The sequence below is a fragment of the Argopecten irradians genome, chromosome 3 (genome assembly GCF_041381155.1).
Source record: "Argopecten irradians isolate NY chromosome 3, Ai_NY, whole genome shotgun sequence".
Lineage (NCBI taxonomy): Eukaryota > Metazoa > Mollusca > Bivalvia > Pectinida > Pectinidae > Argopecten > Argopecten irradians.
In genome coordinates this window covers 34607562-34625131 of record NC_091136.1, presented here as the reverse complement: position 1 = coordinate 34625131, position 17570 = coordinate 34607562, and the positions used below count along the sequence as shown (strand labels likewise).

Genomic DNA, 17570 nt, shown 5'->3' with positions numbered 1-17570 from the left:
ATTCAATTTTCATAAGTTAGTAAACCCATATTTTCAATGCAAAGAAAATATTTAATAAAACGCTATTTTTGGAACTCTTTTGTGTTGAAAACATCAATTTTCGCAACAATGGCCGACACTGAAACCGGCAAAATCGAAAACGACAAAGAAAATGATATCATTAGCGAAAGGAGTGACCATATATCAAAAACAGAGGTACTATACAATTTTTCATATGTAGAATGTATTCACAACAATTCAAACTAAACCCCGAAGCGATGTTTATGTATGAATTTGGCAAACAATCGACATTTCTTTGTTCGCATTTTGTATGGGAGACGCGTCTGGAAATTGGAAGTATGGTGCATGAATGTTTTATTTGAAAATGTATTATTTTGCAGCGACAGGCCTAGCTTCTTAAACGTATTTTGTTCAAAACATAGAGATGAATTCATAAGAAGCTTTAAATAAAAGCCTGTTTATGCTGTCAGCGGAATCAAAATTCAGTCGCCATTTACCCTTGTTTGGAAATTGTCAACCATCGCTTTTGATAGTAGATGTAACATATAAAACAAATCTCTACTGGTTGACGACCAATCATCGCCATCACATATTTGGGAATTTACGTAAAAAACCATCTACTGACGAAAAACGCTACTAGGCAAATATAAAAAAATGAATGAAAATACTAATTTATATCTTATCACACAAATAAAATGTAATGGCGAATGTGTACTAAATCACCAAGTTGAAGAGAATTGGTCGCCAGTCAGTATCAGTATCAAGGTGTTAATGGGGTATATATACTACATTTAGATGGACCTCAAGTGTAGAAACAAAAATGTTTGTTAACATTTCTTATTAGCCCGATATACTCTGGCCCTGACACCAGACTTGGACATTATGACAGATAGATGTTTGGTGTAGGGTCACAGCGCAGTTCTATATCAAAAGCTGGAACTCGCCAGGTCATCTCCAAATTAAGACTGACCTCCGAGAAGCCAACATACCTTGGTCTTTTCGACAAATGAATGATTAATCTACCCAAATGTAGCAATCCGTCGAGATTAGAGGCGATTTGCATGCTATGAGAAAATTCATTTGTTGAAAGACAGTGACGCTCCTCCATGATTATGTTTTGTAAGCAGTCTCAATCGGAGACCAAACGGTGTCGGCGAGTTCCACCTTTTGAAATAGCACTGCACTCTGTCCCTACACCAGACATCTATCTGTCATAATGTCTAAGTCTGGTCTCTGGTGTCATGGCCAGAGTTAAGTTTCTCGGGCTAATTTCTTATTAAACATAAATTAATTGTGTCAATCAGTCTCCCTATATTATAATTTGCAATTATTGGTACATATATCAGCTATAGTTCATTTTTAATCAGTTTAATAAAAATAATTTCATCATAACCGTGTAAACCCTTTGCTTTTTCTGTTCTGTTCTAGAGTGCAGTGCTTTCATCCACTACTTCATACAAAGAAAAACCTTTACATGATGCAAAAGTGATGGAGGATTGTAAAAATTTATCTGATGGGAACAAAGATGCTGAAGATAATGTAGGAGAGCAAAGTGATACACAACAGATATTTAATGAAGGGAATCCTAGCTCACAAATTATAGACAAAAACATGTCTCAATTGAAGGGATATGATTCAGAAATGTTGGACACAACCAAGGGGTCAGAGGAAACAAAAAATGAAGACAGTGTTTGTGCAGAAATTTTAGAGAACTCTGAAGGGAACGATTCTAGATTGATAGAAAGAACAATGTCTACTGCAGAAGTAATGGACAGAACTGATAAGCCATCAGTAGATACAACAAAACAAGATAGTTCTGAATTTATTGGCAAAGGTGAACAAACATGTCAAGAATTAACGGACACAAGTGATAGTCATGTTACAGATAAATTAGAAGCTTGTATAGGTGAAAACACACAACCATATGATTCTTTTGCTAAATCAGCACAGAAAGCACCAGAATCTCAGCCTGAGCTAGAACCATTAGAGCAGACCAGTACTACAGCTACAAAAGATCCTTTGGCAGAACAGGGCGGATTTAATGAACTTGCATCAGAGATAAAATCAAATGAAAGAGAAAATCAAAGTGAAAAACCGAACACTGAAAAAGAAATGACAGATGTATCAGAATCCAGGCTTCATGCTTATGAAACTGACAACTCTGAAGAAGAGACATTGAAGGCTTCACAAAACAAATTGGAGGCAAACAGCAACCAAAGCAGGTCAGATGATACACCTGTTGTTGATGATAAGGACAGTTCAGTGTCTGATTCTTCTCTAGGGTCAAAGAAAGAAAATGATGAAAATGAAACTGGTCCAAACTTTAGAAGTGCTATAGCTGCTGCTGACACCCTGCAGGTCCCAATGGAGGTTGATGATGAATCCATACAGTCAGAAAATGCTATGTTTGATACGCCTGGACCAGCTACCCCAGCTTCCAGTATAGCAGACCCAGGATCCGTTCCTGTTGGTCCTACCCCTTCAAAACGATCTCGCCAGAACAGCACTGGTAGTAGTGCTAACGTGGAGGCAGTTTGTGATGAAATGGAGCAGTGAGTTTACATTTTTGTACAGGTTGTCTCCCTTATATAAATGTAGCAATATCCTACTTACTCTTTTCCTATATTTGTTAGAACTGATTGAATCCAATATGATTTCTTAACTTTTTTACAAAATGTGCATATACATTTCATCATACAATTGAATGAAAAAAATACAAACAATTCAATCATAAATAAAGTGAATTCATTTTCTAATTTGATCGCCAAATAAAGACAACCCTATAATCTAAAATTGGTATATTTATATGATACGGTTTCCTAAATTTCTTTTTTAATATTTTTTACATGATATGTTTTCCTAAAATTCATTTTTACCTAATATTACTTAAAAAGTGGTTTTATGAATATTTGTTTGTAGCCACACATTTCCAGCATCCAAGGTATTTGAGTACCAGTGGCCGAAGGACTCGAGTGGAGAGTACTACATGTTACAGGAGCAGATTAGTGAGTTCCTGGGCGTCAAGTCGTTCAAAAGGAAATACCCAGGTAGTAATTCCTACAAAATATCTTTTGCAGGCTTTTAGAATATATTATGGTTTACATTGTTCCATTTCGACTATGTTTCAAATATGTATCCTAGGATTTATAAATACTGTAGCGGACCCCTATTTGCACATTTGTCACATATGTATAGTCAAGTAGACATCACTCTATTCACTTTATGATCTGATGAATGAATGATTTAGCAGTAATTTTTAGTAAAGCACTACCAAACTTATTTATAGAAATTATATATTAAATATTATTGATCATTAATTTTGTTTCCATATTCACGGCAATATTTTCAGTGAAGAACCAGAAAAGATTAAGATTTAATTGAAAATTTATTGAAATTCAAGAAAATAATCAGACTCTCTAAAGTACATAAAGTGCCCCTGTGAATGAATTGATGAATGCCATGCATATGCAATGTATACCAGATACAATGAAAATTCAGGAATTACCAGTACTGAATACTGTTCTGAGTCAACTTTCAACACACTGTTGCCCAAAAAACTTACTGAATGAAATTTGTTAAATCTGTAAAATGTATGAAATGAATCCTGTTATTTTGGTTTCAGAATTACAGAGAAGACCAGTGGAAATGAACGAGCGAATGTTTTTACGTGAGAAAGGAGCCGTAACTGAGACTCAGTGTGATTTAGGTAAGTTCTTATATAGTTAGTCTTGATTTTTGCATATTTTTACATATTGGCAAGTTAATTTGATGTCTTAAATTTCAGAGTTAAATTTTTGTGTAATTTTCTATGACGAAGGTTTTTCAGGTATCAAAATTAATTGATCCTAATTTGCAAATTTTTACTGCACTTTAATTTATGTTGTATTAAAGCAATTGTGGTAATTACAGGTGAATATAGGTGGAAACAATAATTTCAAGAGTTCATTAATCATATGAATAACTTTGAAAGTCACAAGCTGTATGTTTTTTAAAAATTCTCAAAAAATGAAGTTAACAAAAATTGTAATGCTGGGATTGATGGATTCCATTTGTTCTACATATTAATTTGATTTTGTACCCCTGTGGTTTGTGATGTATCGTACCAATCTGTTGTTGACTTTGTCTTTATTATCTGTAGTTGTTTTAAGATTTAGAATAAATGTTGTGCTAAATTGGGAAACAGAGTTTTTAATCCTTTGTTGATGAAATCGAACAAATTATCTCTATTATTTAAAAAAAAAAAACTTCTCACAGATTATTTAAAAAAAAAAAAACTTCTCACAGACAATTTTTGACACCTTTTCTAAATTCTACATATGGTATATATGAATTTATTTCCTTTGCTGAATTTCTTTGCAATACCCGGAAAAAAATTCTTTGTATTTACCATAGAAAGTTATATTTAGTTATTATGTTTACTGTTCTAAGTAATAAAAGTTGGAGAAAAAATCTACAAAGTTAAAATACATGTGATCATTAATATATAAAAGACGACACTTAAATACTCTACTCTTAAATTTCTCGGAAGAAATAAATAATTAAAAAAAGTTCATGTAAAAATCTATATAATTACAAAAAGAGAGAGAGAGAGAGGAGAGAAAAAAAAATCTTTAAATTTTCAATATTTGCTAATTGTTGAAGAAAATAAATTATGAAAGTGTTGAAAAATGAAAGGGAAGAAAAGAAAAATGGCTGTCATTCACAAACTTTATGTCTAACTAGCTTTTGTGTTGGAAGTCATTACATGAAAAATCTTTAAAAAATACGGTATTGATTCATAAGCCAATTGAAATCTGATAAAAGATGTATATTATATGTCATGATTCCATTCAAGTAAAAACAAGAAAATGGAACATAATTTTTTTGATAAAAACTAATTTTTTTCTTACCTTGTGTATCAAAGTTGAAGTGATGCTGGAATTTGGTAGTCATTTTCAGGTGTTGGTCACTGATGGTCAATACACTGATGATTGTAATCAGTAAATGATCATGACAGTAATAGAGCCCATGCTGACTCCTGATTGGTCCATACTAACTAGCAGTGTCCAGTTGTCCAGTTACTGACGACATTGTATTGATAGGATAGATGTGTCAGTTTTTTTTTTAAGGATTCCATTTTATTATTAATTTTGTTATTTTTATTTTTTTCCTGAAAATCCTTATTATTGTTAAAACGATGGTCATATTTTTTTTATTCAGTTGATTTTCAACAATTTTTTTTTCAGATTTCTCTATTGAAAATATCTATTTTTTTAGTGATATTTTTTTCATTTACATGTGTATTTCAAAAGATCTTGCAATTGTAAATAATTGAAGTAAAAAAAAAATGCTAAGAATATAAACATATCAAATTGAATTATTTTGATTCATTGTTCTAGTTTAATATTTTGATCTTACTCCAAAATATATTCATTGTATACATAAGTTGGAATTTAAGGGAAAACAGGGAAAGAAACAATATGCAATTATGGTATTGAAAAAGTCAGTTAAATAACTTAGACAATATTTCAAAAATGTAAATATTGATTATGTCTTATGAAATCTATAATATGATACAAGTGTATTAAGCTATTGCAAGGACAGTATGATGAACTCAGTAATCTTCACACCTGTAATTCATATCCTGGCATTTACAGTCATGGATAGGCTTCGTGTTCCTAACACTCTTTGGTGTCATTTTTGGGATTGAGCGTTTTATGTTCAACACCTTTGATATTGAGATTGAGAGAAGAGGTGAAAAAGGACTTACAATAGCTTGTTTGTTGGCTTTATCATGCTGTGACTGATGACTACTTCATTTTAACAACCTATGGAGAGTCAATGGAGAGTCTTAATTGACATCCAGAATATTTAAGGTCTTGACATAACAACAGAACAGACCTAATTGTTCCTAAACAATCTGAGAATCAAGCTTAATTAGGTAGGAGCCATGCATGTGCCTAATAATATCTCCCCCACTTTACCTATTTCAATATCATGAACATGTATACTCCTTATTCCTTTTTTCTTTGTCATTAATACTTCATGATTATAAAAAAAAAACCACAAAAAAACAAGACGATGCAACCATTTTCTGTTAACTCTACATCACTCTTCCTAACTATTAAACTACTTCAAAATATTAACATAATGATTTACAGAAAATAAAAATGTGAATGTACGAACATAGATTTGTTAATTATATCAACTTCACATTAATGAGAAACACAGAGATCAAAGTTGGTGGTATTGGTCTCAGGTAAACAATACCTGTAGTTTTCCAGGAGAGGCACGGTTATTGATGTATAGGGTTACCTGTGGAATATATAGGGTTACCTGGGTTTTTGGACACCTGCTGATGATAATGATGACTTGTCACATGTAGGCCTGTAGGTGTCACTACAAATGACGCTTTGACTGTCAAAACTGCCGTGTAACCCAACACCACATCCAATCCTAAACCTGAGGCTATTGTCATCTCAGAACACATGTAGCATATCTGGTTTTGGCAATTTCCGGTCAAATGTTCCGGACATTGCTACACCTGTTCTCCATATGTAGCTGGGTAAATAGTTATATAGCAAATAGAAATAATTAGTAATTGATACTTAATTACAGGTAACTCCTGGTTATAATATATCTTTCCTTGAATGTACTACAAACAATACATGTAACTTGATAGCTGTGTGGTAATAGAGTAAAGAGTTATAATTAATAATGCAATGAATGTATAAAAAAAATCATAATTATTATAATGTACCATTGTCTTCACAGAGCAATATATTCAAATATTAAATATCTGTAAACTTGTGTCTTGCTAATGCAGGAAAACGGAAATTAAGTACATATACTGTACAGAAAAGCAAAGTATAATTAGCGTACCTAATTAAAGTCTGGACAGAGATATGAATAAATATTGATTCTGTATTAAGCATACTTATTTTGGTGAAGGGTGAATAAGGGTTGTTAAAATGAATGACCTTGGTCCATTTTGAAGGTCATTGTTACTGTGTAAGATGCTGTCACTATAAAGGGAATATTACTTTACAGCAGAATTTTAAAACAACATAGATCCTTATCTGACAGATGCTTTAGCATTCACAGTTTTTGTCTCGCCTTCAACAAGGTGTTACTTTTCCAATATATAGCAGCTGCAAAGTCAACATTTACGTTAAAGTCTACTTAACATCCATTAAACTTGGTCAATGTACTCTTTGCATCAACCAGAACACATTGATTTAGACTGATGGGACTATTTTGCCAGGTTTTAAAAGGTTTTGGGGTGATCATCTCAGAATTGTGATGGATGTTAAAGTCAACTTGTGGCAAATTTTACTCAATCAATCAGACTGAGACATTCATGTACCATCCTTTTATACAGTAGATCAGTGTTATGAAGAAGGATTTGTCCTGTTTATATTTCTAAAGGACTTGCAAACATTACTAGCAAAGCAGGATAGGCAAGACAAATTATTATCATGTACATGTTATCTTAAAGGGACAATTCAGGGAAGCTAATTCTGTTACGTATATGGCATTAATGTATTGTTCAACATTCCTTATGAAACATATAACAAAAAATATTGACAAATTCCACGACATTGTTAAGTATTTTGATTGATACCGTTGAAATTCCAAATCGTTGATCAATACTATTAAGCAGGTACAACATGTACGCTGTACCCATACCCTAGCCAAAGTCATGCAAGTTAAACAAATGTAATACATAACCACTGAGGAGATGATGAAATTATTTTTAGACTAGAACATGCTTCTAATATGGCATATCACATTAAAACCAACTAATCTAATTATCCCTCGCCCAACAAAGTTGGCGGGGGATATACAAATGGGTTCCGTCCGTCCGTCCGTCCTTCCGTCTGTCTGTTCGTCCGTACGAATGGTTTCCGGAGCATAACTCTAAAACCAGTAGAGATATTTCCACAAAACTTCATACACACATTGGTCTTATGGTCTAGTAGTGCCTTTTGCTATTTTTAGGTTTTCATTTTTTGCACTTTTTCCGTAACCATGGAAACATTGCTGAAAACATCATATTTTTGTACCAGGTTCGTTTCCGCAGCACAACTGGAAAACCGGTTGAGATATATGCACGGAACTCCATAGACACATTAGCCTTATGGTCTAGTAGTGCCTTTTGCTATTTTAAGGTTTTCACTTTTGTACTTTTTTCTGTAACCATGGAAACATTGCTGAAAATGGCAGATTTTTGTGTAAGAATCGTTTCCGGAGCACAACTCTAAAACCAGCAGAGATATTTCCATGAAACTTCATAGACACATTATTCTTTGGTCTAGTAGTGCCTTTTGCTATTTTTAGGTTTTCATTTTTTACACTTTTTCCGTTACCATGGAAACATTGCTGAAAATATCATGGTAAATGGTAAATGTTTCTTTGAAAAACTCCTCCCATCTTTGTGTATATAGTCTAATATAAATGTCAAGGCTGTAACCTGATTCAACAATTGCAGCCCCGCTCTACTTGAATTATACTCCATCTTTCTTTAGCTCAACTTCCTTTTTCCTGGGTTTTTTCATACACATAAGTCTCCACAATCAAACTTACTTCAGCTTTAATATCTCCATTGGCGGGGGATCTGAATGACTATGTCCTTGTTTCTATTAGAAATGGTTTGTTTCAGAAATATGTGCAAATTTTAATGTACTCTTAGACTGAATTATCCTTTAAGTTATTATAATTCCCCTAGATCTGCCATTAAGTGGAAGGGTATATAGTGTTGTCCATGACCATTATCAGTTTTCTCTCATGTTATATCCCATTTTGATATGTGACAGCAAGCAGATTTCTTTCTTTCTAGTTTTCTCTTTTTTAAACAATAAATTGTTATGTTGTTTTCCTCCTGTTCATGTTGTTATGAACATTTCCTAGATCTCCTGGTTAGTTCCTGATTACATAATGTGTAAATGATGTATTGATTTAGTGTAACAGGATTCAGTACCAAATCACGGTGTGATTAATCTCAGTAAGATTACATGTCCCTGGTGTGTTGATGCTGCTCTAGATTACTGACAAGTTAATGAGGAGACAGGTGAGGGGTCCAGGTGTAATGTTTTGTCTTAATTGTTTAACAAATTTCCTACTTATGTTAATCATATTGAAAGGTTTTAGTGCTCTATTTATTCCTACTATATAAATGAAATATCAATTTAATTTTGGCTTCATATTTTACTTCACGATCTGTTGCAGGATTAACAGCCATAAGAAGTGATGAGGTGTATGACTTGATGCACAAAGACTATCCTGACAAATATGCTGTAAGTACAATGTGGTTACATAGACGAGAATGATGTTAGGCAGGTAGCATGCTGAGGTGACGGATTTTAAGTTAATTCTACTAAAGGACTTTTATATTCAGAGTCGTAACATTACATTTTCTGCATAACCAAAAGCCTGTAAGTGCCATGATATTGAGTTGAAAAAGCCTGCTTGAATGAATGTCCATCACCAACCAATCAAATGAAACTGATGTGTATGTAAAGAAACCAATCAGCTGTCACAAATCAAACTACGGTATCAAACAATGAAATCATTATTCTCAAGCAAGAAAGTTTATATGTTACGGCCCATTCCCGACTCACTGCCTATATATGTGTTTGCTTTACTTGATTAAAAGGTAATGTAGATTAAATTTGAAACATTTCTTGTGTTTGCGCTAATTAAAACACATGTTTTGTGTTGTTGTTACAATTTCTTTTATTGATGCTCCTGCTGACTGTACGACTATTATTATAAATCTGCAGGAGTATGCAGCAGTGTTACACGAGCGGGAGAGACAGACCATCAAGGAGAAGCATAAAGACTATGAAGTGGTGAGATCATCAATGCATGTACAATATCAGCTTGTTGTCCATACATATCATTATAACAATATAGTGACAATTGTTTTTTGTATTTTGATATTTTTTTAGTTTATTAGCTCACACGGCCCAAAGGGCTGGTGAGCTCCTGTCATGACGCAGCGTCTGTCTGTCTGTCGCCTCTGTCAACATTTCCTTTAATTGCAACTAGTCATAGAGTTCTGCATAGATTGTAACCAAAGTTGGCCAGAAATATTCTTTGGAGAAGAGGGACAGAGTTTGGATAAATTTTGCACACTAAGTAAGTCTCCACAATCAAACTTACTTCAGCTTTAATATCTCCATTGGCGGGGGATCTGAATGACTATGTCCTTGTTTCTATTAGAAATGGTTTGTTTCAGAAATATGTGCAAATTTTAATGTACTCTTAGACTGAATTATCCTTTAAGTTATTATAATTCCCCTAGATCTGCCATTAAGTGGAAGGGTATATAGTGTTGTCCATGACCATTATCAGTTTTCTCTCATGTTATATCCCATTTTGATATGTGACAGCAAGCAGATTTCTTTCTTTCTAGTTTTCTCTTTTTTAAACAATAAATTGTTATGTTGTTTTCCTCCTGTTCATGTTGTTATGAACATTTCCTAGATCTCCTGGTTAGTTCCTGATTACATAATGTGTAAATGATGTATTGATTTAGTGTAACAGGATTCAGTACCAAATCACGATGTGATTAATCTCAGTAAGATCACATGTCCCTGGTGTGTTGATGCTGCTCTAGATTACTGACAAGTTAATGAGGAGACAGGTGAGGGGTCCAGGTGTAATGTTTTGTCTTAATTGTTTAACAAATTTCCTACTTATGTTAATCATATTGAAAGGTTTTAGTGCTCTATTTATTCCTACTATATAAATGAAATATCAATTTAATTTTGGCTTCATATTTTACTTCACGATCTGTTGCAGGATTAACAGCCATAAGAAGTGATGAGGTGTATGACTTGATGCACAAAGACTATCCTGACAAATATGCTGTAAGTACAATGTGGTTACATAGACGAGAATGATGTTAGGCAGGTAGCATGCTGAGGTGACGGATTTTAAGTTAATTCTACTGAAGGACTTTTATATTCAGAGTCGTAACATTACATTTTCTGCATAACCAAAAGCCTGTAAGTGCCATGATATTGAGTTGAAAAAGCCTGCTTGAATGAATGTCCATCACCAACCAATCAAATGAAACTGATGTGTATGTAAAGAAACCAATCAGCTGTCACAAATCAAACTACGGTATCAAACAATGAAATCATTATTCTCAAGCAAGAAAGTTTATATGTTACGGCCCATTCCCGACTCACTGCCTATATATGTGTTTGCTTTACTTGATTAAAAGGTAATGTAGATTAAATTTGAAACATTTCTTGTGTTTGCGCTAATTAAAACACATGTTTTGTGTTGTTGTTACAATTTCTTTTATTGATCTCCTGCTGACTGTACGACTATTATTATAAATCTGCAGGAGTATGCAGCAGTGTTACACGAGCGGGAGAGACAGACCATCAAGGAGAAGCATAAAGACTATGAAGTGGTGAGATCATCAATGCATGTACAATATCAGCTTGTTGTCCATACATATCATTATAACAATATAGTGACAATTGTTTTTTGTATTTTGATATTTTTTTAGTTTATTAGCTCACACGGCCCAAAGGGCTGGTGAGCTCCTGTCATGACGCAGCGTCTGTCTGTCTGTCGCCTCTGTCAACATTTCCTTTAATTGCAACTAGTCATAGAGTTCTGCATAGATTGTAACCAAAGTTGGCCAGAAATATTCTTTGGAGAAGAGGGACAGAGTTTGGATAAATTTTGCTCTAGCCCCCTAGGAGCAGAAGGGGTGGAGCTCAATAGGTGTAGACAAGTAAATCCTTTAAATTGCTACTGGTCATTAATCATTGTATTCAAATTTAGCCAGTTTTATATAAATCTTGGCTTCGACCCCCTGGAGTAGGAGAGTTGGGCCTAATAGGGAAATTAAAGGTAAATCTTTCAGATCATTGAGGAAATAAACAGTGAACCTTTATTCAGAACATTTCTTGTCATTGCAAACGAGGTGATCCATACAGACCCTATGGGCATCTTGTTAAATTTCCTAAGTTCATAGAACCGTCGTGGAATATCTTTTTACAGCTGTATTATATTTGTAACAGGCTTAGATCCGTAAAAAATATATATCTTTTCAAGTTTAAACCAGGATTAAATGTGTTAGATAATAATGCAACTTTTGAAAATGGACTTATAAAACTCGCATATGAAGGGATGTATGTTACAAATAAATTGAATGTCATGGTCCAATTTAAAACTAAATAATACCTGATGGTGTACATTGTACACTAAACATGATGACTTACGTTCCTATGGACAGGTAGCTTAGTTCTATTTTTAATACATTTTGAATAAAGAAAAAGTATGAATATGCATATTTGATATTGCAGCAACTTCATTGTTACCCTTTTAGATTTTAGAGTATCCAGGAAGTTTTCAATGTTCTGTACTTAAAACCTTAATCTATATATGTGTAATATCAAAGTGGATAATTTGTAATGTATGGGTGTTTATTCCAGCCCAAGTTGGAGAAGAGCAAAATGACAGAGTATATAAAGAAGGCCATGAAGTCTGCATCAGAATGGAACACAATCTTTCTGCGGGAGAGGAAGGAGGAGCGCAGAGCTTATTTTGATCTTCAAACTTTTGTACGTATTTAGTTATCAGAATAAGTCAAACCTGTCTATATGGAACACAAACATATCAAAAATGTCCTTACAACCAGGTGTCCTTTATAGACAAGTGCTATTGATAGAGGTGTCATTTATAGCAGGTTTGACTGTACATGTATTGCCAGAATGATGAGACTAAATATTTCATGGTATACTCATCGACCTATTGACACCAATAACATCTGTTGTCAATATAATGTTTATTTCAGAATGTCCATTATCCTGCTGGACGTTATAAAGCCCTGCCCTCTGACCTGACTGTGCCCAGTCCCTATCCTGTCACACTGATACCAGGCCAGTACCAGGACTATTATAAAAAGTAAGGCACTCAGAATATCATATAGCTCACCTACTTAATGTAGACTTTGTTTATTTATTAGTCTAATCCCATAAATGTTGAAAAACACAAAGTCTCTGATTGGTGAATTAGCAAAATGTTTTTAGCACAAAGCACATTAAATCAACAAGACTAACATTGATGTATCCAAAACTACTGGGAAAGTACTGTAACTATTTTTCATAGTAGAGAACCAGATGTCATCATTATTTAGGAATTAAATGTTTAATATAAATAAATAAGAAGATGAGTATACAATGCTGTATGTTTGAACACTGTTAGTACAATTTATTTTCTTTTGTTAGTCATTCCTCAGAGGAGCTCAAGTACCTACCTCTGAACACAGCCCTGTTTAACCCTCCTAAACAGCTGGGTAACAGTCTGGCCAACCCCCAGGAGGTCTTATCTGAGGATGCGTCTGAGGAGGATGCTGAGGTAAGGTCAAGGTCAATATATATTGTTAGTCAAGGTCAGCATTCAGTGTTATGTCAAGGTAAATACTCAATGTCAGCAATTTGTGGTAAATAAAAAGGAATACTGTATAGCAGTATTTTCACTATATTTGCATATTTACTGAACCCCTTGATTTCTAAACATCTGCAAAATTTTCAGAAATTCATTTACGTACCTAAGAACAATATTGTAGGTCTCTTTAGTAGGAATTCATAGTTTCTTTATTGAGATTTTGCAGATTTTAAGACTTTACTGCCATTCTCCCGGAGTGTCTACAGTTTGCTGATGTTCTCAATCTAGAGTTTCCAGAGAACTTATTTAATATCTACTGTGTGTACATTGCACTTTGTTCACATGGGTTAGATTTTCATTGATGTTTTGTTCCAGGCTGGTGGTGGATCAGACTCAGACAGTGATGATGACAGTAGTAGTGGAGATTCCGACGACAGCAGTGGACAGGACAGCGGCCAGATGGTGGAGGAAGTCGCTAAAACTGAGAAGGTCAGTGGTGTCATTAAGAATATTTCAAGTTTTTTTCTCATGTAGAATTTAGATATTTATAGTTTTGTGGATGCAGCAATTTAGAACATTTTAGTCATACTTGACTTGAATATAATTTGCAGAATTCAGAAAATTTATTAGAATATTCCTTTCCATGTCCACTTTTGGATATTTACGCATTAAAAATCTGTAAACTTTCTTTTCATGTTAGGTGGCTTTAAAAAGAAGCTGGCAGGAAAAATGTTTTACTGAGAGATTAGGTAGACTGGAAATCCGGAATGACCACTTAGTAGTGTAAAATCATGCATGTGATATTTAAATATGTATTAATAACTGTTGTTGTCTCTTTAGATGGAGGATGACCTTTTGTGTCGTATGTGTGAGAAAAAAGGAGAGACAGATGAGGACATGGTTCAGTGTTCAGAATGCAAAAAGTTTGGTAAGTAGACTGTCACTTAACCTCTACCATCATTACACCATGGCTGTCTCCACTTCATCCCTGGGCCTTCTCTGTAATTACATTGCCATAACATAGTGGACATACCATATGTTTAAAGTAATTGTACATGTGTTGATGGACAAGAGTTTTCACTCTTACAAGGAGATATAACCTAAATACTGTAAATGTACTCATTTTAGGGCAGTCAAATTTATCGTAAATGCAAAAAACTGTAAATAATTATTTATTAACACGGTTATGAATTAGCGTAATTTCGATTGTTCAATACCGAAAACAGCCTTTTATAAAATATATAAGCACTATACATAAATTAGCACTTCAAAAACAGTGTGAAACATGCTGAAATAAAACTACCGCTAAAATAAGTACATTTACAGTATATACCACAGCCTCCCAAAACATACATACATACACACAACACACTGCATGCTGGGTGAAGCCGTCCTTAAGTGACCTTAGCTGTTGATAGGACGAACCCAATCAAACAACAAACTAACATCTGTCTTTGTGTATTAAAAGAATGCTGGAATGAGAACTTGTAAATCTTTTTCCTCATGACTAACTTCCTTTACTACAGGCCATCCTACATGTCTGGATCTGACGGTGGAGATGGTGACAGTAATCAAAACCTACCCCTGGCAGTGTATGGAATGTAAAACTTGTGTGGAGTGCATGGATCCGTATGATGAGGTAAGTTAGACATGCAAGACATGAAAGCGTGAAGTCAACAAAATATCTCAAATAAAATCCAGTATTTCTCAACATATTTAACATATATAGTTTTCAACCTAAAGAACAATATTTCAGATACAATATATTTATTGTATGAACAATTTTACTTGTAAAGTTGAAATTGAGGAGCCATGTTGGCCAAGTTGTTAACATTACTGGCATTCCTCCACTCTCCCCTCCTGTTCTGGGTTACAAATTCAAGGCATATCAGCTAGTTACCATTGTGTACGTTGGTGTTTTCCCCCTCAATGACTTGCTTTATTCCAGTCCACCACCAACACCTGGCTCGTCTTTCAGTGATATGAAATAAAATGTGTTATTATTGTGTTAACAGGATAAGATGATATTCTGTGACCGTTGTGACCGTGGTTACCACACTTTCTGTGTCGGACTCCGGTCTATCCCTAATGGACAGTGGAAGTGCCGTAGCTGTAAATCACCCGATACTCCCCGGACACCTAAATCCTCCTCCAAGATCAGGTCAGTGTCATTATATAAGTTAACTTAAATTAAAATCTTATTCTTAAAAAATTCTTTTTTTTTTATTGAGTTTCAAGTTTAAAAACACTTGTCAAAATTTCAAATATTTGTTCAAATTTTAGTCACTTAATTTGTTACTGATTATCTAGAATAGAAATGTATTGTTACAGGGGTCGGTTGAGTTACACTGTTACAGTATGTACAGTATGTCCATAAAGACCACTCAATGGACAGAGAAATAGTCTTAATGCCAAGTAATCTTTTTACTCGGACTAAATTGTGTTGAAGCTGGTCATTTTGGACCCCTGAGTAAGCAGTTGGTTGCTTTACAGAGGTGGTCCCTAAGGCAGGGTTTACTGTACTTGGACTTTTTCATATAAATACACAATATTAAGTCAGATTAATATACATGTTATTGTGTTGTTTATTTTACCAGGGGCCGAGGTCGAAGGAGAGGAAATAACAACACACCTGCTAAGGAAGGATGAACGGGAGTCTAAGGCTATTGTGTGTAGTGAGGCCAACACATGTTCTCTTATTACTGGCCTTTACCAAGAAACATTCACTGGGAGAACTGATATCCATGGCTGTTCAGACTCGCTTGTGGACATTTCTATACCTGCAGTAAAAATAAACATGGTTATGGCTATGATAAGGATATCATCAGATTACATTTCTGCTTTAATGTAGCATCTAAAGTGCAGGGCCCAATGTCATGAATATTCCTTGATTTTAAGAAATCCCTTAACTTGAAATTTTTCATATAAAGAGATCATTATGGATTTTAAGGAATGCTCCTTAATTTAAGACTTTTCCTTAACTTCTGTAATGCATTCCTTTACATTTGGAGAATTTTAAGTTAAGAAATTCCTTAAAGTTAAGAAATGTTCATGACACTGGGCTCTGTTCTACCAACTCCATAGCTCATTGGTATGCTTTTATTATATAATGATGGTATGAGTGCTTCAGAGATGAATACATTATTGATATGTATATAAAGATCTTGTTTGTAATGTTGTGCGTACGTTGTTAAATGTGCCTGTGTGAAATGTTGACTCAGTAAGTACTGCAAACAATAAAGTCTGTCTATATCCAGGAGTATAATGTTAAAAGGACTCAACAAATGTTTCCTATCGATAGTCATACTATTAGATATTGTTATAGCAGATTTTCATCAGGTTTTTTTTTCAAATTATATATGAGCCTTTGTGATGGAGATGAAATATTTTGTGTTCACATATTTATGTATGTTCATATGTATACACATATGTCATCAAAAGGAATGTAATGAAAATTAATTATAATAAAATTGTGAAAATATTTAAACTTTTTTTTTTCATCAAAAATGGCTTCGGACAATTAGTATATTTGTGGTCTTTCTCCAGTTGCTTATCAATAACTGTAAGCCTATGATATTGGAGGAGTATAATATTCAGGGGCAAATAACTTCAAAGTTTGCTGAAATGAATAACCTACATATGTAATTTTTGTACGCCTTCTCAATCATATAGAGGGTAGCAGAAACCTATTGCGTGTTGGGGTGAATTGCTAACAAGTTTGTTTGAATGAAAGACGTTTTTCAATAAATACTGTTTTTGCATATTCATCAATTTTACAAGAAGCTTAAAGACCTAATTTTGGTAGATATTAGTGTTTAAAGGATAACAAAATTAATTTCTAACAAATTAGTTTGAAAATCATTCAGGGCACAGAGTGACATCTGTGAAAATCTATAAAATCCAATATTGCATAAGAATCAAGATAAACAGAGGCATGGTATTGGTTTTGTCAAAATTTGGAATATAGATAATCTTAACCTTAATATTTAGTCACATTGGTAAAAATTTTAATAGCCAAGTCACCCAAAAACCTAATATTACTCGTATCGCATATCTAAATAATGAGCTATCATTAGATTGTTCTTGATCCTGCTTGATGTTGATTCGAAGTCAATGATATGTAGTAAGTAAAGGTTATTGCATGGCTTTCGAGTAATAAGGGATTTATTACTCCT

General features: G+C 33.8%; 1 protein-coding gene across 1 annotated transcript; it reads left to right on the top strand.

The window, feature by feature from the left end:
- The first annotated feature begins 68 nt into the window (after positions 1 to 68).
- Positions 69 to 16882, top strand: LOC138318346 (PHD finger protein 10-like). Its single transcript, XM_069260633.1, has 14 exons — positions 69 to 195; positions 1429 to 2552; positions 2920 to 3047; positions 3623 to 3706; positions 9208 to 9275; positions 9762 to 9830; positions 12441 to 12569; positions 12803 to 12912; positions 13236 to 13365; positions 13771 to 13884; positions 14236 to 14323; positions 14922 to 15034; positions 15411 to 15556; positions 15993 to 16882. The coding sequence occupies exons 1-14, from the start codon at positions 109 to 111 to the stop codon at positions 16042 to 16044; spliced, it is 2442 nt and encodes an 813-aa protein (XP_069116734.1). The 5' UTR covers positions 69 to 108; the 3' UTR covers positions 16045 to 16882.
- The last annotated feature ends 688 nt before the right edge of the window (positions 16883 to 17570 follow it).